This window comes from Choloepus didactylus (genome assembly GCF_015220235.1).
Source record: "Choloepus didactylus isolate mChoDid1 chromosome 25 unlocalized genomic scaffold, mChoDid1.pri SUPER_25_unloc1, whole genome shotgun sequence".
In the NCBI taxonomy this organism is placed as follows: Eukaryota; Metazoa; Chordata; class Mammalia; order Pilosa; family Megalonychidae; genus Choloepus; species Choloepus didactylus.
The window spans coordinates 3,381,092-3,406,737 of NW_023637606.1; the positions used below are offsets into that span (position 1 = coordinate 3,381,092).

General features: G+C 64.0%; 1 protein-coding gene across 1 annotated transcript in view; it reads right to left on the minus strand.

Moving 5' to 3' along the window:
* Positions 1–311: 311 nt before the first annotated feature.
* The window catches only part of SH3GL1 (SH3 domain containing GRB2 like 1, endophilin A2), a 31,275-nt gene continuing 5,940 nt past the window's right edge, over positions 312–25,646 (minus strand). Inside the window, exons 2-10 of the mRNA XM_037823859.1 lie at positions 6,799–6,867; positions 6,366–6,438; positions 5,432–5,575; positions 4,814–4,947; positions 4,554–4,712; positions 4,131–4,234; positions 2,246–2,370; positions 1,999–2,055; positions 312–1,507 (exon numbers count right to left, since the gene is read on the minus strand). Coding sequence (XP_037679787.1) covers positions 1,311–1,507; positions 1,999–2,055; positions 2,246–2,370; positions 4,131–4,234; positions 4,554–4,712; positions 4,814–4,947; positions 5,432–5,575; positions 6,366–6,438; positions 6,799–6,867 — 1,062 coding nt within the window. The 3' untranslated portion in view covers positions 312–1,310. The remainder of the gene's footprint in view (positions 1,508–1,998; positions 2,056–2,245; positions 2,371–4,130; positions 4,235–4,553; positions 4,713–4,813; positions 4,948–5,431; positions 5,576–6,365; positions 6,439–6,798; positions 6,868–25,646) is intronic.

Genomic DNA, 25,646 nt, shown 5'->3' on the forward strand with positions numbered 1-25,646 from the left:
TACGTGTGGTGCCCTCGAGGTGCAGGTCTTGTGTGGGGTGCACAGATATCTGGGTGCTTGGGGTGCAGGGACCGGGCAGGCTCCAGCCCAGCTCTGTCCCTTCCTGTGGAGGACACGTGGCCTCGTGGGACCACCCTGTGGGCATCAGTGACCAGACAGCCGCTGGGCGCCTTCCTGGGTGGGCTGCGGGCCAGTGGGAGCTGCCGTGTTGGGGTCTTGGGGGCCAGCAGGCTGGGCTGCGGCCAGAGCCCCTCAGGGACGACCCCACGGCCGCCCCCGCCTGGCCAGCCCCTCACCCAGACAAGGCAAGGAAGTGTAGAAAGAGACATTTAATACTTTTTTTACAAAAATCAGGGTTTCATCCCAATTTGCCCACGATGGAGTGCCACCATGCCCGAGGCCGCCCGTCTCCTCCGGGCCTCCCCAAGGATTGGAGGGGAGCAGAGTCCAGGGACGGGGGCCCGGTGGGGGGCTGTGGGTCCCAGGACAGGGGTGGGGTCCGTGGTCCGGAGGTGGCGTGACGCCTGGGCAGGGTCTCGGGGCCCTGAGAGCCGCCTGCCTTGGTCTAGAGGGGCCAGGAGGCCAGCCTGGGTATGGGGAGGGCCGGCGGTGGCCCCCAGGGGCCCCAGTGGTTGTCTGGGGACATTCACTCATCCAAGGCCTTTGTGCCTGACCCTGGATGACACTGGGGGTGGGGGGTAGCTGGTGTCCCCCCGAGCATGGTTGGGGGTGGTAAGGAAGGTGCCCTGTGCCCGGAGGGCGGGTGAGCCTGGAGCCCGGAGGGGAGGCGGGGGGAGCTGCCCAGCAGGGGACGGGCCTGAGCTTGGAAGGTGAGGCCCTCCCGCCTGGCCTTAGGGGGCCGCGTGGGGCTCGGGCCTCAGGAAGATGCCCCTGGGCAGGTGGGCAGGGGCCCATCGCCAGCAACGGGCAGGGAAGGGAGCCTCGTGGGGGGACTTGGAACCAGGGGGGCCTCCCTCTAACCCACCCATCTCCCCGTCTTCAATGCCAGCTGCTGAGGCCCCAGGGCAACTCCCGGGGGGGGGCTGGGTCCCCTTGTGGTCAGGACGGAGGTGGGGACCGGGGGAGGCGTGTGTGGAGAAGAGGGGCCCACCCGGAAACTGGGGGGCCTGAGGAGGAAGTTAGTGTTTCAAGGAGCACCTTAGTGTCGGCCCCCTTCTCCTCAACCCTGGGGGAGGAAGACGCCCTGTCCCCAGGGGACAGAGGGATGGGCAGCAGGGCCCCCGCGAGGCCGGGGTGAGGGGCCCAGGCTGGGGGGCGTACCGAGGGGCCCCGGCGGGAGGGGGCGCCGGTCACTGGGGCAGAGGCACGAGCACCTCCACGTAGCTGAGCGGGAAGAAGCCCGACTGGCCGCTGAGCATGCCCTCGTACCAGTTCTCGTCGATCTGGTTGGTCAGCGTGATGATGTCGCCCTCGCGGAAGCCCAGCTCCCCGTCGTTCTCAGGCTCGAAGTCGTACAGGGCCTTGCAGCTCGGCTGGTCCAGGGGCGCTGGGGGGCAGAGGAGCAGGAGGGTGTGGGAGCCCGGCCCGCACAGCTCGGACCCCCAGGCCCGGGTGTGCTGCTGGGCCCCCTGGGGTGGGCATGAGGGGCTGGGCCCTCACTCCATCCTCAGCTCGGCTGGCAGTGGCGCCCGGGCCTGGGCCTGCCCCTGGGATCCCTGTGAGAGACCTGTCTTCCCCTCTCCCTCCACTGTTCTACGGGGCTGCTGGGAAGCAAACCCAGGGAGGGGAGGGCTTGGCAGACGGGGAAACACACAACTGGGGTCAGAGTGGCGCCCGGGAGGTGCTGGGCACCCAGTGTGGCCAGGAGGTGGGCAGCAGGGCCACCTGCAGAAGCAAAGATGCCATGTGGGCAGCTGCATTCACCGAGGCCCCGGTACCCACATCCACAGTGGCACCGACCTCCTCCAGGGGCTCCCGGAGATGGAGCTGCCCGGGCTGGGGGTTGGCGAGGGCCAGCCGGGGCCCGGGGGTACTCACGCATGCTCCTGCTGGGGGTCCGGATGGGCTTGTCTGAAGACCGGAAAGACGAAGACGCTGCAGGCAAACCACACGGGAAGGGGACTGAGAAAGGGCTCCCGATCCCCGGGGACCCCCATGGGGGCTTGCTGCAGGGTGGGGCGCGTGTCCCCCTTCCGCCCTGCGGTGTGGGTGGAGCGGCAGGCTGGGGGAGGAGCCCCCAGGGGCCTGGCTCCCGGAGACCCCCGCTGCATGCCCACCCCATTACCTGGGATCTTGGGGGCTGTGGTGGAGGGGAAACCCCCGTTGGGCTGCTCGGGCTCTCCGAGGTCAAAGGGCTCCCGGGGCTTGGGCTTGTACTCCCGCTTGGGGCGCGAGGAGGCCTCCCGCATCCTGTGAGTGGGGAGGGAGAGCTGGGGGCGCCCGCCAAGGCCTGCACCCTGTGCCCTGCGCCCTGGCTGCCCCCACGAAGTTCGTGCTGCGGCATCAACGGAGTGGTGACCCCGGGGGGCTGGGTCAGGGGCCGCACGACCATGACTGGGCTCGAGCCACAGGCCCAGGACACCTGTCAGCGGGTCCCGTCGGGAGCCTCTGCCTGCTGATGAGGGCTACAAGCTGCAACGCACCCGCAACAGCCCGGGAGCTGGCGTCCAGTGCACACCCACCCTCCGGCTTTCCCTCCCCAGGCCCTAGGCAGCTACTGGCTTCCAGAGAGCCCTCAGAGCGGTTAGGTCCCAGGTCCCCCGTGGCCCGAGGCCGGCAGGAAGCGAGCTGGACGGGAGATTGGGTGTTGGGGAAGGGACCCCACATCTTTGGGGTCAGACGCACTGTCCAGGCACAGCTCCCAGACACCCTTGCCGCGCTAACCCCTCGCCCCTCAGGCCACCCAGCCCCTCTCCTTTGGAGCCAGGTCCTGCTCCCCGCTCTGACTTTCTCACCCCAACACGGATACCCCGTAGCCCAGGCGGAGGTCGGACATCACACGCAGCAGGGCACAGAGAGCTGCCCTGGGGTTCAGGAGAGGACAGGAAGCACTAGCATCTACCCAGAGCTGCAGCGGCCTGGCTGCCACCTTCCTCCATTCCCGGGCTGTGAGCCCACCGTAAAGCTAAGGTGGGTGCAAACAGGAGGAGGGGCCCCCAAGCAACATGCCTCAAGTCATCGGAAGCAAACGGAATTGGATACACAAAAAAGAAAAGCCGCAAGGAACAGCCAGGGGCTGGAAGTCAATGGAACCGGAAGAAAAGGGAGAAGACACCATCGCGCGTGTCACCATGTGATGGAAAAGCCAAGGGGTCCGAGATGGCGGGGCCCGGGGAGGAAGTGAGCCTTCCGGCATCTGAAACCAGGAGCCCGTAAGTTCGTGCTGTGAAGCCAGCCCCTTGGGTGGTGGTTGTCTCAGCAGCTGAAAAATGAACAGCTGCGTCTGCTCCCACCAGCAGTTCCACCTCTAGGCCCCTCAGACGGGCCCAGGGACATCCCTGGGGTGGGGAGCCGGCCATGGGGGGCTGCTGGGTGATAGGGGCACCATTAGTTGTGAGGGGCACAGGCTTCTGTCTGCACTGACAGAACAGTGGTGGTGGTGGTTGGCACGTGCCAAGCAACTTCCCGGAGAAATGTGCATGGGCACCGCAGGCTGCTCCCATCTGAGCTCACACGGGGCAACGGGCCACAGCCAACCCAGGGAGGCCGGTGCTTGCTCCACACCCCCTGTCCACATCCACCCAGACGTGTGCACTCTGCCGGGCATGTCCGGGCAGCGCTGTTGCCAGGGGTGTGACGGAGGCTCTGGCCTGTGTCCAGGACAGGCTGAGCCAGTGCGGGCAGGCCCCAGCCCTCTCTCACCCAGAGCTCCCAGCTGCGCCCTGCCTCTGAGCCTCGGGGCGGGTCACCACGGGGCCCCGCAGAGACGGCTGGGCCAGAGATGTGAAAGATCACCTCTTGACCTACTTATCTGTGTGAATCAGAATTTTCTGGATGTTGTGCAGCTACAACAAAACACAGGATGGATCTGGACTCTGAGGAGATGAGGACATGGCCCAGGCCCCGGGACCCGGGACTGTAACCTGAGGCTCGTCGAGGGAGCCCCCTGCTCTCACCGACTGACCCCATGACGCTGGACGGGCTCCCGGCAGGGTGGGGCAGGGGCTCACCTGCGCTTGAGCTTGTCGGCCAGCTCGTCGAGGATCTGCACGGCCTGCCGGTGGTAGTCCAGCTGGGCGTCCACCAGGGCCGAGAGCTGGCTCACCTGCTCGATCTGCAGGGGATCCGTGGGGGCTGGAGGGTGCCGGCGGCTGCCCCCACTTCCCTCCCCTCCCTCTGACCCCGTTTCTAGGCCCTGCACTGCAGGAAGCCCCCCAGGCTGTGCTGGCCCACACGGGCACGGCCACCACCCCGTGAACTCTGACCTCACACGGAAGCCAGGGGAGGGCAGGGCCCCAAGGATCTGGGTCTCGCCTGCCCTGGTGGTGGGCAGGTGGCTGCCCGTCTGGGCCTGCAGGTCCTTCTAGCGGCCACAACCCCGAGCAGCCGCGCGGGGCCTCTCTGCCACCCACGGGCCCCGGGTGCCCACGCACGTCGGTCTCCAGCAGGTTGTGCATGCTGGTCTCCGCCACCTCCTTGGACTCCTCGAACTTCTCCATGGCCTGGCGCAGCTCCTCGTCGGGGATCCTGCCTTGCCGCTTCTTCTTGTAGTCGAAGTCGAGGCGGCGGCCCTCCAGCTTCTTCAGGTGGTGCTGCGGCGGGGGGGCATCACGTGTCAGCGCCGGGTGGGTGGGTGGGGGTCCGAGCCGGGGCACCCGGGGCAGGGCAGGGGGAGCAGGGCAGCGGGCGGCACCTGGATCTCCTTGAGGTCCTTGTCACACAGGTTCTGCAGTGGGTCGATGAAGTTCTGCTTGACCTCGATGTCCAGCGAGTCCTTCACCTCGGCCAGGCGCTTCATGGACTCCCCCGCGTCCAGCAGGGCGTCGCCTGTGGGGAGGGGGACGGGGGAGAAGACTTCGCGCGGGGCCATGGCCGCCGGGACCCAGACGCTCCCCAACTGCCCCCCGTCCCCTGGAGCCCAGGAGCTCGCTGGCCTGTGGGTTTTGGAGCGACGGACGGGCAGCGCTGTCCACCACTCACCGGGGCTGGGGCGCCGGTCCCCACCTGTCCTCACACTTGCTCCCCGATGGCTGCTGCCCCCTCGGAGTCCCTGGGGCCCACCCACCTCCAACAGCCCAGCCCCTCGGCCTCTGCTCCGCGTGCCTGCCTCGCCCTGCCGGCCTGGCTGCTCCGTGCGCACGGGAGTGCCCACTGGTGGTGCCCGGCATGCAGCAGGCGCTCAGGAGGATTTGCCGGCACCGACCCAGCCTCCCTGTACACCCAGCCCTGTGCTGTGGCCTCGTGGGCCCTGTCTTGTCCCCACCGCGACCCGGGGGCACACATGGCTTCCTGGGAGGTCCGGCCTGCTTACCAAAGTTGGACTCGCTGCCCAGCTCCCTGCCGTGGCGGGACATGCACTCGCCCAGCAGCCCCTCTGGCTGAGGGTAGCCTGGGCTCTTGACCTGCCCGCGGATCTTGGACACCGTGTTGAGCATTGTCAGCTTGGCCCGCGAGGCTGCGAGGGGACAGGGACAGGGCGGTGGGCATGGGGCCTTGGCGGGGTGGGTGCTCCCCTTCCTCCACGCCTGGGGGAGCCTCTAGGTCCACGGCCTGATGGCTCCCACTGGCTGGGAAGGCGGCGTGAACCCCTTCTCCTGGCCCAGGTGCTGTCATGGCTTCTCAGAACCCCCCAGGGGCCCCGTTGAGGCTGCAGCACCCCACCCCCTGTCCTGGAACGCAAGCCCCCAGGACGGCCAGGCTCTAGGGCTCCTGGCACGGGCCCTGGCCTTGGGGACAGGAAGGCGACGAGCTGGGCTCGCTCACTGCCCACCCAGGCCTGCTCCCCTTGAGTTCTCAAGGGGAGAGCTGCTAGGGCTGCTGCCAGCCCCCCGCCCCCCGACAAGGGAACTGGCCCTGGGCTTCCCTCAAGGAGACACCCCTGTTCCCTCTCAGTCTGGGCAACACCAAGCCCGGGCTCCAAAGGCAGCCACGGGGCCCAGACTAGGAAACAGGGAAATGAGTGAGGTGGGGGACTCACACTCAAGCTACCTCTGCTGGGGTCACTAATTGTAAAGAAAGTGTAAAACTAGGATGGCCCCGAGAAAAGAGCCAGCCTCGGAATAAAGCCCGCACTGAGGGGTCTGAGCCAACTGCCTGACAACCCCAAGGGCACTGGTGGACCCCTGGATCCAGCCATGCCTGAAGCCCTCCAGCCTTCCAGTCCCGGGAGCCCCCACGGTCCCTCTCTGTGCTCCAAGCACCGGAAGATTCCTGACCGACCGACCCTCGCTGCTGGGCTCCCCTACCTGGGTTGGGCTGCAGGTACTCGATGGTCCTGGCCAGCACTTCCGTCACGGCCTTACTGGTGACGTCCACTTTCTGCCAAGAGAGGGAGAGCGTGGGATTCACAGCCACCGGGGAACGCACAGCCAGACGCAGGGCATGGGGACCTGGGAGAAGGCCCCACACTTGGCACCCCTCCACTCTGTCGGCCTCCAAGCCCGCAGGAGAGGAACCGCTGCCCGGTCTCCCTGGCCTTGGCTAGCCTGTAGCTGACCACCGCCTGCCCAGGGCTCGGGACGCCTTTCGCCCACTGCTCCTTTCCCGACGGGCACCTACACCTCACCCGAGGCCCCCGCCTCCCTCCCCTCCAGCTGTGGGCCCTGCAGCGGAGGCCTGCGGTGGGCGTTCGAAACGGCGCGGACCGTCTGGGGCCTGCGGGCTCTCTCCCCCCAGCACCTTCTCCATGTCTTTGAAGTCGTCGTCAAGTCTGGTCCCCTCGGCGCCGCCGACCTTCTCACTGACCAGCTGGAAGGAGGAAGGGGGGAAAGGCGGTGAGTCCCGGAGGACGGCGTCACAGGGGGCCCCGGGGAGGCGAACCCTGACCGTAGCGGCAAACAGCGGGACGGGGTGGCCCAGCGAGACCGCTGCTCCGTGTCTACAAGGGAGCGCCCTGCGCGTGGGGGGCCGTGGGAGGACAATGGGAAGGGGGCTGTGCTGCTTCTTACGTCCCCCAGAACGCCATGTTCTGTAACACAATCTGTGGGGCAGACATATTAGTGTTCATTAGGTTGGGACCTTTGGATTAGGCTGTTTCCATGGAGATGTGACCCACCCAGCTGTAGGTGATGACTCCGATTAGATAATTTCCATGGAGATTTGGCTCCGCCCATTCAGGGTGGGTCTTGATTAGTTCACTGGAATCCTATAAAAGCTCACAAACAGAAGGGCCTCAGAGCAGCTTAGAGAGACATTCTGAAGACTGATGTTGAAAGCTGACACTGACATTTCGGAGAACGCCATTTTGAAATGCAAACTGGGAGCAAGCAGACGCCAACCACGTGCCTTCCCAGCTAACAGAGGTTTTCTGGACCCCATCGGCCATCCAGTGAAGGTACCCTATTGTTGATGTCTTACCTTGGATACTTCATGACCTTAAGACTGTAACTGTGTAACCAAATAAACCCCCTTTATAAAAGGCAATCTATTTCTAGTGTTTTGCAAAAGGGCAGCATTAGCAAACTGGGACAGGGGCTGGGCCCAGGGCCCCCAGCCCCACAGGGCTGCTCCTGACGGGGGGACTTCACCCTCCTGCTGTGGACGCCAAGCACCCAGGAGACTGTGGCCGAGTCCCAGCCCACAAAGGGTCTCAGCGGTGTGGGCTTGGATCTGAGCAGGAGGGGCCCTGGGGTGCTGCAAGGGGGCCTGGGCTCTCCCTACACCCCTGCGGACGGCAGGTCCTGTGACAGGCTGAGTGTGGGGGGGGTCCTGTGAAGAGAGCAGCTGCCCTCTGAGGTGGCCCGCCCTGGCGTGAGGCTAAGTGTGGGAAACACATGCTTGAGACGGGAAGGGGTGACAGCAGTGGGGGGCAGAGGCCAGTGCCACGCTCACAGGCCCCCATGCCCGTCCAGCCTCAGGGACTCCACAGGGCTCGTCTGGAGACCCCGAGAGCAGCCATGTGGGGAGGCGCAGTGCACCCTTTTCTTCAACACATCAAGCCACATACCAGCCCGGGGTCCTCAGGCAGGACATACACTCTCCAAGTGGGACAAAGCCCAGCCCCAGGGCTGCGCCTGCATCCTCATGGACCACGGGAGCTGGCCTCAGCTCCCCAGAGAGGAACGAGCCGGACAGAACCCCCACTGGTGGCAGGAGGAGGAGCCCCTGGGGGCAGAGGACAGGACTGCAAGGACCGCTGGCTCAGGGTCTCGGGGGGGTGGGTAGCCCAGCTCACATGCACCTGGGCGGTGCTGACCTGCCTGTCAGCGTGTCTGTCTGCTGTTAACGCAGCTCCCGCCATCAGCCCCAGGCCTGGTGCCCAGCATGACGTGGTACACGGGGGCCTGCAGCACCCCTGCCCCCCGCCCCCCCACAGAGCCCGTCCACTGCCAAAAGGCGGCCCTCCTCATGCCCACTCTCGGGTCTCTTCCAGCCTGGAAGCCAGCCCCCCACTTCCCCGGGCAATGCGCGCCCATCCTCAGACTCCTGACGGCACTGGGGCCTCCAGGCTGCGCCGCCTCCTGCCTGGTGGTCCCGGCCCCAGGTGGGAGGGGATGACAGCGGGCCTGGCTCACAGCGCTGAGGGGAAGCGTCAGCCCCCAGTGCCCACCGCTGCTGCCCACACCCTCGCTGCTGTCACTTCTCTGTGTGCTCGTCCCTCCAGGGGACTGCGCCGAGCCCCATGGTGGGGACTGGCCCACCCAGCTCTGACGCCCCCCACCCCAGCCCCAGGGCTCAGAGGACGGGGCTGGGCACCCCCTCAACTCTGCTGCTCCCCTGAATCACCACTCTAGAGGCTTCTTGAAGACACCCCAGTCATACCCCAGGAGGGGATGAAACACAGGAGAGGGCAGAGAACGGCCGCAGCAGGGAGCCAGGAAGGAAGTGGGCTCTTGGGGGACCAGGGCTCTGCTACCCCTTTCTGCTGGAGGAGTTTCCAGCAAAGACCCGGCTCTCTCTCCCTAGGCACTCTGGGTGTCCCATATCTTACAGGGCGGCTTCACCTCTGATTAGAATAAAACAGGACATGCTTGAGTTTGATGATGACCAGGAAGGGAAATGAGCTGCCAGACAGGAAACACAGCTGGTAGACGGGGAGAGCTCTGTGGCCGACGGTGCAGAAACCACATCTCTGGGGCCAGGGTAACGACAGTGCTGGGGTGGGGGTGAGCAGGCCCCCAGCAGACCCTGCTGCCCCCTCCCTGGGCTGGCCTGGGTCCCCCACTTGGCCTCAGAGCCCTGCGTGGACACCTTCTGAGCCGCCAGGTGGGCCGTGCGCACTCCACACTCCCAGGAGGCCACGCCATGAGCACCTGGGGCCTCCCGTCCCCCGCCTGCCCCAGTGCTGAGGCCACCCTGAGTGGATGCACTACCTCCAGTGGCTACTGAGACCCCCACCAGTGGGGCCTGGCTGAGACTGTGAGGCCCTGCTGGCCAAGCCCACAGGAGGGGACAGCCACCTGCCAGCTGCAGCCCTGAGAGCAAGGCCAGGAGGCAGCCCCACCTGAGGGCGGAAACTGGGACCACGGCTGGGAGGAAAGGCGACCTGGGCAATATTTTGGGGACCCAGAGCGGCCACAAGCCACACGCAGCTTCCAGGAAAGGGCTCTGGGGCTCAAGAGAAGGGACGGCCTCTGATGGCAGTGCCGTTGCTCCCGGCCAGGATGTGGGGCAAGGATGGAGGCCCGGGAAAGCCCTGTAAAGCGAGGCCTCGTCCGTTGGTGCCGCCCCGGGGGGCTCGCCCATGTTTCGGGCCCAAGGTGAGCAGCAGGTGCAGGGCCTCCCTCACATCCCCCACCCTGCACTGGGGGAAACCAAGGCACAACGCCTGCCAAGGTCCCACGGCTGGAAAGGAGCAGGCCAAGGGCTGGAGCCTGGTGCTTCCTTTCTGCAGCAAATGATGTGGCCCAGCCGAGGGCCCCAGGCCCGTCCTGCTGCCCCAGGACCCATGTGGGCCCAGTGAGGGAACATTCTGGAAGGCCATGCCCCAGATCCTGCACCAGCTGGGACATATCTTCTGCAGAGAAACCCGCTGAGCCCCGTCAAAGGGCAGGGGGCTGGGGCTTGGGCGGGCCTGCAGGTGAGTCAGGGCCGGGAAGGTGCTGGGGGGTGGGGGAACCCCTTGCTCAGGGCAGGCAGCAGCTCCTGTCCGGATGCGCCCTGAGTTTTCAAATCCCAGTGTGAAGTCTGCCTCGATGGAGGCCTGCCCTGGCTCCCCACTTGAGGACTCCCTGCTGCGGCACAGGGTGGGCCATGGCAGGTGCCAGGGATCACGCCTAGAGGGGGCCGTGCCAGGCTGAGGCCGGTGGCTGCAGTTTTGACAGGTGGCCCCGAGACCCGGCCAGATGGGAGAGCCCCGGGCCAGCCCCCCGGAACTGCTGGGTGCTGCTCAGAGACACAGGCAGCGGCGTCACCAGGACTTTCCCCAGGAGCCCTTCACACTGCGGACAACTCAGCCACTGACGCTGCAGCTCGAGGAGTTCTGGGAGTCGTGCAATTGCCACAACTGAGACTGAAAACACTTCCGGCCCCACAGACGGTTCCCTTGTGGCCCTGTCCCTGCGGCTTGTCTGTCTGTCTCTGCAGTTGCACCTTTCCTGGAATCACGCCTGATGTCTTCTGTGATTCGAACAGCTCACGGGGGCCCTCACGCCATCCTGCACAGCCGGGAGGACTGAGGCTTAGCTCCTGCACCTGTTTCTTACTCTAAAAGGTCTCCCTGCCAGAAAGTTCTGGGGCGGGGGGGATGCACAGAGAGCGGGTCCCGGGGCTGGTGGCACAGGGAGGAGCCCAGGCCTGCTCGGTCCCACTCTTATCAGTCGCCAACCTAACTTGATCCTCCCTGGTGCTGGGTGGAGACGAGGTCCAGACCACAGCTCAGCAACCTGGGCCGACGACCCCCAAACGCTGGGCGGGTAAGTGAGAAGGGGCATGAGGGGTCTGAGAGTCGGGGGAGCTGGGCTTCGGGGGAGGGAAGGTCTGGGGGGCAGCCTGACCCTGCCCATGACCTCGGCATGTGGCACTCCCTCCTGGCGGGTCTGCGGGACCCCTGAGGGAGCAGATGAGCCACACTGGAGGGGCAGAGCTCCCACGCAGTCTCCACACACACTCCCCGCCCACCCCGAGCGATGCCTTCTCCCACAGGGGTGCGCCTGGGAGCCTGGGGTGCAGCTGGGTGAGATGAGCTGGGCCCACCTGGGCTGTGAGACCCGTGACCTACTGAGGGAAGGCCCACGCCGAGATCAGGTCTGTCGAGACGGCAAGCCAGAGGGCATCCCAGGGGCAGAGCCTCAGGACAGACAGAACCCCAGAGGACGGCCTGGGGTGGGGGCAAAGAGCTCCTGCTATCCCCCCGCCCCTGGAGCGGGAAACTCAACCAGATGCCCCCCCACGTCGCATCTCCCTCACTGCTCATGACTGCCTGACAGAGCGGGCACCCTGTCCTGTTGGATGGTGAGGAAACAGGCTCGGAGCCTCGGGGCCGGGCAGCACTGGCTCAGGATGCAAATGCGGGCAGACACTGCAGGAGCCCGAGCCCTGAGCTTGCAGGTGGACCCTCAGTGCAACGCTGTGACAGCCGGGCTGGGGACCCGCTCCCCCGGGGGAGGCGGGGCTGGCTTCCCTGAGGGGCGACCCAGGAGCAGGGCTCTGCGAGGGGAAGAGGAGTTCCAGACCCACGGACTGGCTCGGGTCAGGGCAGAGTCAGGAAGGCTGCTGTGTGGGCAGACCTGTGTCCCGAGGTCGAGATGGTGGAGGGGAGGTGCGGTGGGAACGAGCTGGGCACAGAGGTGGGGTTGACAGATCTACCCGCAGAAGAGCTGATGCTGGCCACTGGCAGAGTTCCGTCAGAGCAGCCGGGGCAGACGGAGGCCCCTGAGCTCAAGCCAGCCCCGGCTTGGCCTGCCACACACCCAAAGAGAGGCTCAGCCCTGGGTCCCAGTAATGCCAAGAGACCCAGGGGTGACGACCAGATGAGGAGCTCGGGCAGGGGGCTGGCACCAGACCTGCTAGGGTCTCGGCTGCACTGTGAGGCCTGTGGAGGGCGGCTGGACGGGCAGAAACAAAACGGTGTGAGGAAAGGGGAAGACAAGCAAAGTGTGTGGCAGCACAGCCAGCTGAGAGCCCTGGCCGCAGGCAGGGATGCCTGGGCATGGACGCGGGACCATCAGTGGCCAGAACGCAGGGAGCACCACTCTGCAGGGCCACACCGAGATGCTGGGCCCCTGCCTGTGGAGACCGGCCCTGGTTCTGTACCACGGCCTGGAATTCCTCCTGTAATAAGCTCATGGGGAGGCAAAGACAGAGCACAGGACGGGGGAGGGAAGAGGAAGGTTCTGCCAGAGCTGGAGGAGAGGCCAGAGAGGGCAGCACATGGGCAGCAGAGGTCAAGAGCAGGCGTGCGAGGCCACGTGGCAGGGCCACGCGCAGACCGGCCTATGTGTGGCCTGACCACGGAGGAAACGGGCCCTTTACGAGCAGCGACCAGAGCCCCGGGTTCTCTGGGGTCAGGCTGTGGCTGCGATGCTGGAGGGAGGCAAGGGGTCCGGGTGGCAGCGTCAGTCTCTGAATAGGCTGGTGTGGAGATCCCCCAGTCTAGCGGGAAGGCCGCAGCCTGGCCTGGGGCCAGGCACAGGGCGGAAGGTGCCGGGGTGCTGCAGCAGCTCACTGGGGAGGGCGGTACTCAGGGCCCTGACACGCTTGTCCAGTGACCCAGGGGTGAGGCAGAGGGGACAAGGGCATCTCGGGCAGGCCCCACCCAGGCGCTGGCCGTCCCTCACATCCTGGGCGGGTCACATATACATGGGGTCCACCAGGACCAGCTCCCCATTTCCCAGCAAGGAAGCTGAGGTGTGGAGAGCCTGGAGAACTGGCCATGGAGGCGGATCATGGAAAAGCCGGGATTCGAACCCCTCCCCGCCTGACTGCCCAGTCCCCTTCCTGGTTAGGAGACCCCCGTGCGCCCGGTGCCTGAGAACAGGTCGGGGAAGGGTGGGGGGCCCAAAGGTGGGCGGGGAGGCAGACCACTTCCTGGGGCAGAAGCTGGGGGCAGGGCCCCTGGAGGTGGGAGGACTCCGGCCAGAGTTGAGGAATTCCTCCAGGAGACGACGAGGGCAGGCGGGTGGAATGGGAGGGAGGGATGGGGAACGGAGATGTCTGCAGACACCCCTCCCCTGGCGCCCCACATCTGGAAAGGCTCGTGCCAAGCCCACCCGTAGCAGTGTCTGAGAGTTTCCATTACACTTTCCTTTCCTGGGAGCCCAAGAGTCGTGGAAATGGGTGGGAGCCCAAGACGGGGTCCGCTGCTCGGCTGACACGCTACGTGGCAGCCCCTCGTCTCCCCTTTCTCTCTGGGGCTCCGGGCCCTGGCTCGCAGACACCGGGAAGGCGGCCAGAGGGAGTGTCCCTGGGAAAGGCAGCCGAGCGTGCTGCGGAGAAGCCGCCTGCTCCGGGGTCCCTGCTCAGGTCGCCAGGACACGTGGGGGCCTTTCCGAGCCCGGGCCTCTGTGGGTGGCGTGAGCAAAGCTGCTCTCCAGTTCCCACACAGCTCGGCGCTCGGCTCCCACACAGCCCGGCGGATCCCGCTTTCCTCTACATGACCATGGCCGTGGAGGTGGGGCCCGGGCTGCCCGGAAGAGAGCACCCAGGGGCTGGCAGGGGTCCCCCAGGGGAGAGCAGTGGAGAGGGAAGAAGCTGCAAAAATATCCTGTGTATCAGCCGCGCTTTCAGACTCCAACCGTGAGGAGCCAGAGGGTGGACGACCACTCAACCCGAGCCCCCTCAACCCGAGCCCCCTCAACCCAAGCCCCCAGAGCTGGCCCCTTCCCCTCCCAACCCAACCGCTGACACCTGAGGCCTGGGAGGACCAGGGATCCTGTCGCCGCTCCCCAGTTGGTGAGACGTTTTTAAGAAGCCATCATGATGAATGGGAACAGGAGATAAATAAATCAGGAATCATGAAAGGGATTCTGAAATTATTTTTAAGTGGAAACCCAAACCCAGGCGCTCCCACTACTTTTAGGCCTGAAAGGGACAGACATACGTCCACGGTGCATCTGTTTCGGCAGCGAGAGGCTTAGGAAGCCCAGGGGCAGCCCCTAGGACTGGGGCTGGGGTGGATGCCGGCACGGTCTCAGGCCAGTTTTGGGGACCCTGCGGGTGCCTGGGCTCCTCGGGCGCCTGGCTGTGGCTCTCCCAGCAGGAGTCAGGGATGCGGCCACCCGGGATAGGAGGCTGGGGCAGCCGTGGAGCGGGGCCTGGCGCTGGGGGCCCGGGCCAGCCCGCCGTGATGCCCCGAGCGTGGCGACCTGGGTTCAGGCCCTCGCCGTGCTGTGGCCGCTGGTGTCCGCCACCCTGGCTGGCTCAGGCCTCCCGTCTCCCTGCATGCAGGCGGGTAGGAAGGCTTCACTCCCGGGGGACAATTCACTATCCGAATGGCAGCGCATGAGGACGAAACCTTAAGCAAGAAAAATCCTCTAAAAACCCCTGCACAGCCTGATCAGGAGTCCAGGAGTGACGCTGTGGGGGGCCGGGAAGCAGAGAGGGGCCCAGCTGTTGGGAAGAAATCACCTGAGAAGAGTCAGCATGGCGAAAGGGAGAAAAGGACCCCGGGAGCGCTGCAACGAGGGGGTGGCGGGGTCTTGTCTCGTAGCCCTAACCCCACTTCTGCAGGGGGGCCGGCCCTCGGGACGGGCAGCCAGAGAAAAAGCTGCCCTTGGGCCCAGGACAGACGGCGGAGTCAGCAGACCCCAGGCGGACGCTCGCCCCCCCTGCCCTCCAACCCTGGACCCCGCCCCGGCGTGAGTGCCAGGACTCCTTACAGAGCTCCCCAGAGGCCCCTCTGCCCCAGCCCTGCCTGGTTTGACCCTCCCCACGGACATCCTCACGATGGGCTTTTCCGTGACCTAGCTCCTCCAGGGGCTTCAGAGCCCTGGGCATCAGGGCCACTCCGTCTCCGTCCCCTGAAGCTTTCGGAGTGTGCTCCCGTCTGTCACCCTAGATCCGACACCCGTCTGCCCATGGCCTGGGTTCAGTGGACATCGGCCGACCGAGTGGCCGGTACCCAGCGCAGAGCCCGACTCGGGGGCTCCCAGGGCTGTCCCGCTGGGCGAGGACTGGGAGAGTCACTGGTGGGGCGCACAGACCGGCCAACGCTGGTGATGGGTGGGGTGTCCCCGCGCTGCCCACCTGCCCAGAGCGGTGTCCTGAGGGCCCTCCTGGGGCATGGGCAGGGCCTGGGGGGGTGGTGGCGGCTCACAGATGCCCACCCTCAGTCTCGGCTCCTCTGGGGCCCTGGGAGCGGCCTTGTTTCCTAGTCTGTGAAACCAGCGCTGGCCGCTGGCCGACTTTCAGGTCCAAAGGGCCGTGAGAGACCTCTAGCTCCCCCCAAGGAAGCAGAAGCACTTTCGGACACGGCCTTCCGCTTTTCATTCACGGTTAACCAGTTTCCTAGTTAGTATGATAAGGCTCTGGGGGAGGAAGCAGGACCTGCTGGGGGCTGGGGGGCTCCAGTTCAGCTGCAGTTTAAGCCCCTGCTGGGCGCAGCGTGAGGCAGAGCTGCTGGGGTAGAGGCGGGTCACGGAATCTGCATTTTAAAACACATTTATATGAAATATGGCCGACAGGAAATGGCTCCTGGGACCTCCTGCCTCACTGGTCTGTCCACCATCCCTGTGGCCCCTGGGGTGGAGGGAACTGCCCAAGGTGAGCTGGTGTTTTCTGGTGACACCAGGCCAGACAGGAGGGTAAAGGGGGATGTTAGGGGGTTCCGCACGCCTTAAACCACCCCACTCGGGAGGTGGCTCCTGCCCTTGGATTTCACTTCCTCATTTACAGGGCCTGGTGGACCCCAGCACGCTGGGGAGGAGAAGGCACCGCGTCTGCAGGAGACGGCGTGAGCAGGGGCCGGGGCCGGACACCTGGGGACCCATGGGCAGTGCCGGGCCTGGAGGCGGGAAACCCACGCAAGGCCTGGTTCCATCAAGGGGGTCCTGCAGCACTGTTCTTTTGCAGGCAAAACGGGAATTATAAGGATACCTGCCACTCAGGTTGACATGAGGCTCAGGAGGCACTGCCCGTGCCAAAGCCCCTGGAAGGTTAAGCAGCATCCACAAACCCCAGAGGCCACAGGGGCTCCTCAGGGCCAACAAGAGCCTCACTGGCCGAGACCCTCCTGGGCTCACCCCTGGGACGGGCACCTGCCTGTGTCCTGGGGACCCCGAGCCGTGGGGAAGCTGGGGTGCCTTGCAGGGGACAGTTGCCAAGCGGCCGACACTCCTGGGGATGCTCAAGGCCCATGTCCCAGGAGCACACCGCAGTGGGGGCTCCTGTCGAGACATCCAGACACCAGTCAGCGCCACGAATTCTAACTTCTCATCTTGGGGACGAGAAGGGAGGGTTGTGGGTCCCACAACCAGTAATATCAATTTCCGACAAAAACTTATAAAAAGAAATGGCCAAGCCACAAGCAAATGAGAAGAGAAACCCCGGGTCCCCTGGCAGGGAGATACCAGCTCTGCTTGGCGCCACAACCCCACGCTCCTGTCCACTGGGGGCAGGGCGGGGTCCATGATCAGGGGGGCTGGGGGTGACTATATTACGTGCAGGCCTGGCAGCCATAAGACATGACTTAAAAACTGACCTTTTATTGATGTCAGAGCTGACGTGGAAGATAGCCCTTCAGGAAGAGACTGGAAATGGGACTCCCTGTATCAGATGCTGTGATTATATTCCTAACGAGACAGGCCGCAGTCTCGAGGGGGCCACAAGCCCCCAGAGCCTGTTCTCTGCCCTCCTGAACCCCAGGTGCCACCTCCCCGCCTCTAAGGCCCTTCTGTGTGTACAGGCTTCACTTGTCAGAGGCCACCTCTTCCAGGAAGCCCTCCTGGTTCTTGGAGCCTTTGCCCTGGCTGTTTCCCTCCGCCTGGGACTGGGTCTCAGTCCCAACGTCCCCTCCTCAGACAGGCTATCCCTTGCTCGCATTATCCTGTCCTGTGAGCTTCACTCCCCCCATCGCGTTCCAGAATCATCTGGCTCGCCTGCTTGTGGCCCTTGCCTGACTGTGACCTCGCAGGGAGATATCCGGGTCACCTGCTCCACCCGTGCTCAGGACAGCCCCGTGGAGAGGGCCTGGGTCCTCTGGGGGCCATGCCCAGCCCGCCGGGGGGCGGCTCGCTCTGGGAAGGCAGCAATGGCCAAAGGTGGACTTGGCTGCAGACAGGTGAAGGCAGGGAGCCCCACACCCCCCGACACTTTCTTTTTGTTGCTGACGGGAACTTCCAGTCAGGTTGGCACCGGCTCTAAAGAGCCCCTGTCCAAGGCCTGCCCAGAGTTGCCTCCCTCGCCAGAGAGCTGAGGCTTCAGGGAAGTTTGAAAAGAAAACATCCGAGCAAGGCAGGCCTGCTGGCCCAGATCTGGGGGACCCTGCTACGAGCCGAGGGCATATCGACAGTGTGCCTGCAGCTTGGAAGCAAGGCACACGGGAAGGGAAGGGAAGGGCTCATTCCAGCTGGAGCCGGGAGGAGCTGCGTGCCCACCGTGCTCTGTGGCACGTGGGGCAGGGCCAGGCATCTGGACTTGTGGGGACCCAGCCCTGCGGTGGAGGATCTGAGCAGGTGCTCAGGAATGTGGCCGCCCCGCACCCAGCTCCACTGCTCACCTGTCGTGCCAGGTGAGGACAGGCCCCGGGAGACAGGGTGACTCATGGCCATGGGGGCCCACAGTAAGCGAGGCCGGTTTTGTCGGGCACAGCTGCCCACAGCACCAGGGATGGCTCGCTGCCAACTGGGCAGCGGTGACAGGAGAGGGTGGTCAGCTCCTTGGCCTGGTGACTGGTCCCTGCTGTGGGGGCAGCTGACAGGAAGGCGTCCCGAGGCCGGCACCCGCCTGCTGCCTGCCGCTCCTGACTCAGGCCCTTTATTGGCTCCCGTCTGGGGGTACCCGCTCTTTGAACTATAAACCATGGCCCTGCCCGAGAGCACACGGGCAGGGCATCAAGGGGGGTGAGGCAGGGGGAGCTGCCAGGGCCTGCGGGACACGGTTAGAGGCAGTCACCAGGGCTGCAAGGCCCTGTCCCCCGTACAGGCAGTGGGCAGGGGGCTGCCGTATTCCCAGCACACACTCCGATGCCGTTCGGGCATCATGGCGTGCTCACTGACGCCCCCACACAGGCCCCTTCTCCCCTCCCACAGCTCGGCCCTCATGCGGCAGAACCAACTGGACAGACGCTCGTCAGCTCCCTGCCCACACACACCTTCTGGCCTCCAACAGCCACTTCCTGTCCTGGGACGGGTCAGAGGGGACAGCCTGGTGCCTAGCACCAGCCAGAGCTCGGCCAGTACAGAGTGGCTGAGACAACCCATCCGTCCGTCCGTCCGTGTTGAGTGCACACAGGCCCTCTCCTCTAGCAGCCGAGGAGGGCACGGCAGGCCTGCGTGTTACACCGGCCCGTCAGCATCAGGAGGCCGTGTGGCGGCAGGTGACACGGCAGTGGGGGAGGTCATCACAGGGACTGGACTCTGGCTCCTGGGTCACTCCACGCACGAATCCAAACTCCCGTGGGCCTCGGCCCCTCAGCCGTGAGCTCTGCTGTGAGGCTCGTGCGTGGACGGGCTTTCAAGACTACCGATCCCTGCGAGATACACGCTCCAAGGAGACAACAGCAGCAGGGGCCTGCGACAGACTCTCCGTGGAGGGTGCAGGCTGAGACGGTGCAGGGGCTGGGCTGGGCCTGGGTGACCTTCAGACACAGGGTCTGCCAGGAGCAGGACAGTGAGAACGGCAGTTTTTCTGGAGTCAAAGGCTGTGTGAAGACCCTTCTTTAAGAAGAAACACAACGCCCCTCCATGGGACCCCCTATGAGCGACTCTGTGGCAGTGCACACATCACCCCACACCAGGGGAGCTCCAGAAGCTGGGCTGGCTGCAGGGCACAAGGGGCCAGCTCTTCTCTGGCACCCCGAGCACCAAGAGCTCCATGGCGGGGCCAAGCCAGGCACCATAGCTCCAGAAGCCCTTGTTGAGGGCATGACAGACACTTCCGAAGCTTGGATCAGGGCGGCAGGCGGGAGGGAGAGGAACGAAGCAGCAAGAGATGAGATGACTCCGTCTGAAGGAAAACCGGCTGAGAACTCTGTGCCATGGTCGGAGCAGAGCCTGATGTGCAAGTGCCACTGTGTCACCCCCTGGGCAGGCCATGGTTGCCCCTCTGCTTCCTGCTCACCCAGTCGACCCACGACGGGCACATCCCTGAGCCTGGGGTACACCTCAGCCGCCCACTGGGTGAAGGCCATGTCCTCACCTGGGCCGGCCCACCCCGCCCGTCCCTCCAGGACCGCGCCGGCACACACACCCCTTCCGGGAGGCCAAGCACTGTCTGTGCCCAAGATGCCGGGTCACGACTGGGTGTCGCACTGCTCTTGGCCAGGATGGCAGCAGCTGGCACATGCTTTTCTTGCAGGAGAGAAATGGCCCTGTCCCCCACCCCCCCAATCTGCCTGCACATCTCTGCTGTCGTCCTGGGTAACGGGCGCCTGGCGTTGCCGCTTCCTGAGCCAGGAGCCATAGGGACGTGCCCATCTCCCCTCACCCGAAGGTCACGGGCAGCTGGGGCCTCCTCCCACCACCCCTGGAAGAACTGCTCATGCCGACGGCGTCTGGGCTCTGGGTGAGGGACAGGGACACGACAGGGCAGTGACTCCGAGGCCCCCACACCGAAGGGCTCACTCCCCACCTGCCCAGAGAGAGGGGCTGGGGACGGGTCCCCCTCACTGCCCAGGAACGTTCCGGGTCCAAGTCAGCAGACCAAGTTTCCCCTTTCAAGAAGGTGGCATTTATTCCCTCAGCAAACACTTATTTACATCAGCATGTGGAAGAGAGAGAAGAGTGGAAAACGTGGGCCCACCAAAGGACGGCACTACGGGGCCCAGTGAGGAGGCCCGCTCCCTCCTGGCGGGGAAGCCGCCCGGGCGCTGGCTCTGCAGGACGGGTCCAATCTGAAGGAGGAAGAAGAGACGGAAGGAGGCGCCATGTGAGGAGAGGGAGAAAGAAGGGGCTGCAGGGGCCCTGCTTTGACGCAGGGGCCAGGTGGAGCCACAGTTCACCTGGTAACGAAGCCCTGGGCACGACTCTGGAGGCTGGGGTTCGATAAAGAAAGGATGTCCAGCATGGCCTCCAGCTCCTTGATCAGGACAGACGTGCCACCAAACTCAGGGCCACCCACCTCTGCCCGTCGTTACTGACCCCAGGGGCCACTGTGGGTGAGTCTTGCTCTGCTGCTTCCAGAGGTGGGGTCCTCGGTCTCCACGGGCAGCAGCGTCTTCTGCTTGCAACCTGACCACAGGGCCAGTCTGCAACATTCAAGGTGGACGACGGCGACTGAGATCTTCTATTGGTTCCCCGGCTTTTACGTGACAAGGCCCCCCAAGTGGAAGGCCAGGATGCAGGGACAGACTTCTGCAGGCTGGAAGGTTAGCCCCCTGGAGCGCTACACCCGAAATTGGTGAGAGAAATGCACATCTGCCCTGTGGATGGAAAACATACTCCTGGCAGAGTGTCACACGAGGCACCTTTGCAGACTGACTCAGGTCTACTTCCTTGCCCACTTTGGCTCCTGAGTTGGAGGCAAAAGCACACGGTGGACAAAACTCCCAGGAATGGCTGCTCCTGCAGCCAAGCTCCCTCAGGGCAAGCTCTGAGCTGGGGAGCTGGTACAGGGTCGGGTTGGCTTCCTCCTGCCATGGGAACAAGTCACCACCAACTGCGTGACTTCGGAGAACACAGATGTATTTTCTTAACGAGGTCAGAAGTCCAACCCGGAGCTCACTGGGCTGAGAGCAAGCTGTCGGCAGGGCTGCGTTCCTTTCCACAAGCTCTAGGGGCTCCTCGTCGTGCTGCCCTCTCCCCTCCAAGGTTCTACCCGGATGACCCAGGAGAGCTTCTCCACCGCAAAGTCCACACCTATCACCCCATCCTGCCGAGGGGGGCACACCCCTCACAGGTCCCGGGGCTCCAGGGCTCTCCCTGCCCCTAGAACTCTATACCGGCCTGAGCAGCTCTTTGGGATAAGGCGAAACACTAGATGTCTTCTGTAAGCTCAGTCTCACCGTGGAGAACAAGACAGAAAACAGAGGAGGTTCTTGATGAAGCTACAGGCTGGTAAAGAAGTTGAGGCCAAGGGGAGGCTGTGGGGCCTCCTCCAGTCCCTCTGTCCAGCCCTGGGGTGGGCAGCAGGCCCTCCGTGGTTCATGCTCCCTCTGGACCCCCCAATCTCCCGACTCAGCCAAAAGGCCAAGGCCTCCGGGCACCGACAGCATAATGGGGTGTGGCTGGGAGCTCACACTTGGCGAGCGTGCAGACGCACAACACCCTCCGGCGTGCAGGCCAAAACTCTGGGTCATGCAAAATTGAACGAGTTGTTTTTTTCCAGGCTGGGACGTGGAGGATCTCCGTGCTCAATGCTAAACAGGGCTTGGGCCGAGAGGAGCCCTTCGGACACGTGCCCAGGAGCCATCTGGGACGCCACTCCTGGCAGCAGTTCAGAGCAGCAGGCACCGGGGGAAGCCCCAGATGCCCACTGCCCGGAGAAGGGCGAGTCACACGCCCGGCGACAGCCGGGGAGAGCAGGACCAGCTGTGTGTAAGAACGAGAACAGAACTCACAAACAGCAAGGAGCAAAAACCAGCCGCTACGACAGAAAGCGCCGCGTGATAGCATTTATGAGGTGTGAGGCGGCACTGCATGTTTCCTGCTGAGTTTCCGTGCAGCTGAGGGTGAAGGAAATGAACACTTGGGAGTGACAAGCACCCCATCCACATAAGAGGGAGGCTCTGGGGGGCTTCAGCTGGACCTGTGCTGGCCATGTTTGATTTAACCTGGGTGGTGGGCACCTGGTTATCTGGGGGACTGCCTTGAAATCCATCTGTTCCTACATCTGAAACGCTTTACAGCATGCATGTAACGAGAGGCCTGCAAAGGGATGGCCCCGTTTACGTCGCACAGGCGTGAGCTGGCTTGCAGGCCTGGCGAACGTGTCCTCAACTGGCTGGATGGAAACTCCTTCTGGAAGGTGGTCAATTTTCCTCCAACTCCTCTGACGAGCTCAGCAGGCTGGGCAAAGGGCTGTCCCTGGTGCCACTGTCCAGCCAGGTCCCAGCACCCTCCCTGTCCCTGCATTGTCCTGCGGAAGCATCTGGAACCCCCCATCCAGAGGTGGCAGAGGGGTCCAGGCTGGCTCCGGTCTTTGCCGACCCTGTGCTGAGGCTGCACAGGACCTGGTGCTGGGGCAGAGAGGGGAGCCTGCCCCAGGAAGTTGGGGCTCCAAGAGGAGGCAGCCCTCCCTTGAGTCCTGCTGGGGAGAGGGGGACTTGGCGAGGAGCAACTTCACAGAGCACCCGGGAACCACAGCTGACTTAACTGTGACCCACCCGAGCGAAAGCGGGGGGCGCCGAGCCCCTACATTCGGGCGTTCCCAGGCACGCATAGCAGCCCCTAGAGGCCCACTGCCGAGTCAGGGGGAGCAGTGGCTGCAGCAGCTACACTGGCGGACTCCGCCAACAGCGTGAAGATTCCTTCCGGGTGAAATGCTCACTTGACCAGAGAAAGCAAGAAGCAAGGCGCTAACTCAGAAGGATTTTGTTTTTTCCCCTCCTAAAATAACAGCAAGGATTTGTCAACCTTGGAGCAAATGTAAGGCCAGGTGTGAGGCCTCGGAGACGAGACGAAGGCCATTCGGGCGGGTCAGGGTTAGGAAACGGCGAAAGTTCCACCCATTTCCTCAGCTGCCCTCTTCCGAGACCCTGGGGGGCTGGGCCGCTGGAAGCCTGCCCACCTGCCCCAGCCGGCTGGGGGCCTCATCCCGGGGAAGCAGGTGGCAGGGGCAAGGAAGGACAGGGGTGTTATCGATCCATCGTGGGAGGGGGCTGAAGGGGGACAGGAAGCCCCCACAGCGTCCTTCCTCAGGGGCTTCCTAAGGACCAGAGACCCTTCTAGGCCCTCCCAGCATGCAATGCAGAGACAAACACCTTCGCTCAACTTGCTTCTGCTTTAAAGCTAGCAGAGCTGATCTGAGGTTTTCCGGAGAAAGACATTTAAATTATTGGCAATCTGGGGATTCTCTAAGAGTTATCAATTCAACCGCACCACTTAATTATCAGGCCTTTCCCGAGATCCTTAGGAGACCCGTCCATTGCCCTATCTACTGTATCCCAGAGCTCCTTCTTCCCAGCAGGCCTGGGAGCCTTAGCGCTCTGTGTGGTTTCTGAAGCCTGGGCAGCATGGCATGCGGACAAGCTATGCATGTCAAATAGCAAGGAAATTACTCCCCCAGCACGTGTCTCTCAGGACTCGTCGTTCTGGCCGGGAGAAGTTTTCTGGGGGGCGCTGTGACAATTTTAACTCTTTAGCAAGAGGAGCCAACCCAAGCCCAGGGCTTTTGGTGCAGTGTTCAGGAAGAACCCACGACGACATCTGCTTTCCAACTGATGCTGTTTTTCAGTTATTCTTTTTTATAGCAAGGAATACTTTCAAGATTCCTTGTTTTAAATAAATTTAAGTGTTCCAAATTGAATCAGTTTAAAGGAGAAAAAGTCAAATTCATCGAACCGGCTGGGCAGGAGGTGATGATCCCACGTGTCCGCCTGACGGGAGGGCCGACTGGTGCATCGAAGGGCCTGATGTGCTGCGCTGCCAGGGGAGGGGTGGCAGGTGAGTCGGGGCCACAGTGGGGACCCCTCTGACACTGGGGAAAGACAGAGGTGCCTGGAGTGAAGCGGGGGGCTGCAGAGGCCGTTCCAGGGGTACAAAGGTCGCTGAGTTTCAGGCAGCAGTGGGACAGGCGGGCACCAACGTCTCACGGACGGTTGGGGGTCTCTACTCTGGACGTTGGGGTCTGGAGGACAGGTGCAGAGAGGGGTGGCTGAGGCCGGGGAGGCTGTGGAGACCCCAAGGGAGAAGGTCCCGAAGCCGAATGGGAAGTCCGCAGAGAGCCGAGGGGGCTGAGCAGGAGGCGCTGTCCGGGCAGCCTGAGGAAGCCGGCGGAGAGCCAGATCAGTGCCTCGGTATGGCGGCCAGGGAGGAGCGCAGGAAGACGGGGTCGGACGCTGCGGAGGCTGAGCGTGGCCAGGTCTGGGAAAAGCCGACTGGACTTGGGCTGTGGGTTCCGGGGGCCAGGAGCGGTCTGGTGTGAGGAGAGCGGCCGCTGAGGAGCTCCATTTCCTTGAACAGCTGACACAGCTGGGCTCCACCAGCACACTTCACCCCCCTCTCGAGAGGAGGAAACACCGGCTTTCCCGGCTCTACTTCGCAGGGCCCCAACCAAGCAGGCCTGGGTCTGAGGGCTGCCTGCGACACGAGTCAGGCCCCTTCTGGCCGAGGCAGGTGTGGGCCCCTTGCGGCCAGCAGCCCCAGGAGCAAGTGAGGCAGATCCTAAGCCAAACAGAAAATCCCTGCGCTTTATATTCTGTATCGTTTAAACCAGAAGGACCTGTTCCTGGCCGAGCCCTCGGAGGCCTGGGAACCCCACGGCTCACCCGCTGTCCAATGGGGACACTGCAGGAGGCCCTGTCACCAGACAGCTCCACGCCCGCTCTGAGGAGCCCACCCACCCGACTGTCTTACAGGAGCGTATCTGGTGCCTCTTTCTCAAGCCACGACCGGCAGGGTACAGGCCTGTCACAAGACGGTGCCAGGCACGGCCCCAGGCCTTCAGGGACCTGCCGTCCGAGCGGAAGGAAAGCACACCTGACGCGAGGGTGGGTGTGCTTGGAGTGGGGCACCTGGTGGAGAACTCAGGTCCGATGGAGTGGGTGGGGGAGACGCCACAGATAAAGGAACACACAGCGGATCTCTAAAGGTCAAATAGGAGGTGGCTGAAGATATGTGGTTTGGGTGGGGAAAGCGAGAGAAAACAGTGAGACAAAAATTCAGGCGGTGGGAACAGACAGTGCAGGCCTGGCGGGCCCTGAGCAGAGCAGTTTGGCCCAGGTGTTGCCCATGGACAGAGGAGCAGGACCTGAAGCTGGGGCCAGGGCAGGGGCCATGGGGGGTCCCGCACACACCGTGCCAGGCTCTGCTTCCTCTGGGACATGCCCCAAGCCCCCTTCCCTTTGAGTTCCTGCACCCCTGCACACAGCCACGCGCCCACTCGAGTGCAGGGACACCCCGGCTGTCCGCTGGTCCACCCATCCGCTATCCACAGTTTCTGGGACATTCTAGAGGGGCAGCAGTGAGCAGACGCACAGTCTCTGCCCTTGGAGAGCTCCAAGAGCTTGTATGTCAACGACAAAGCCCATCAACCCAGTCAACCCAGAACCTCACGGGAAGGTACAACGCAGGAGCCTACGGCACTTTGAGAGACGGGGATCTGACTGTTTGGGGGTTCAGGGGACTCCACGGAGAGGGTGAGCCCCCCAGCACCCTTCGTCTGATGCTGCTGTGATGTAGAGCACATCCTGTGAATGTCAGCCCCCGTCAGTGGCAGCCGGTGACTGCCGACTGGACAGGACTGCCGGCATCACCCACCACCGTGCACCGGGCACTGCCGGGCGGGGACTACAGATGTGGGGAAATGAATGAAGGAAGCCAGGCTGCACCCCC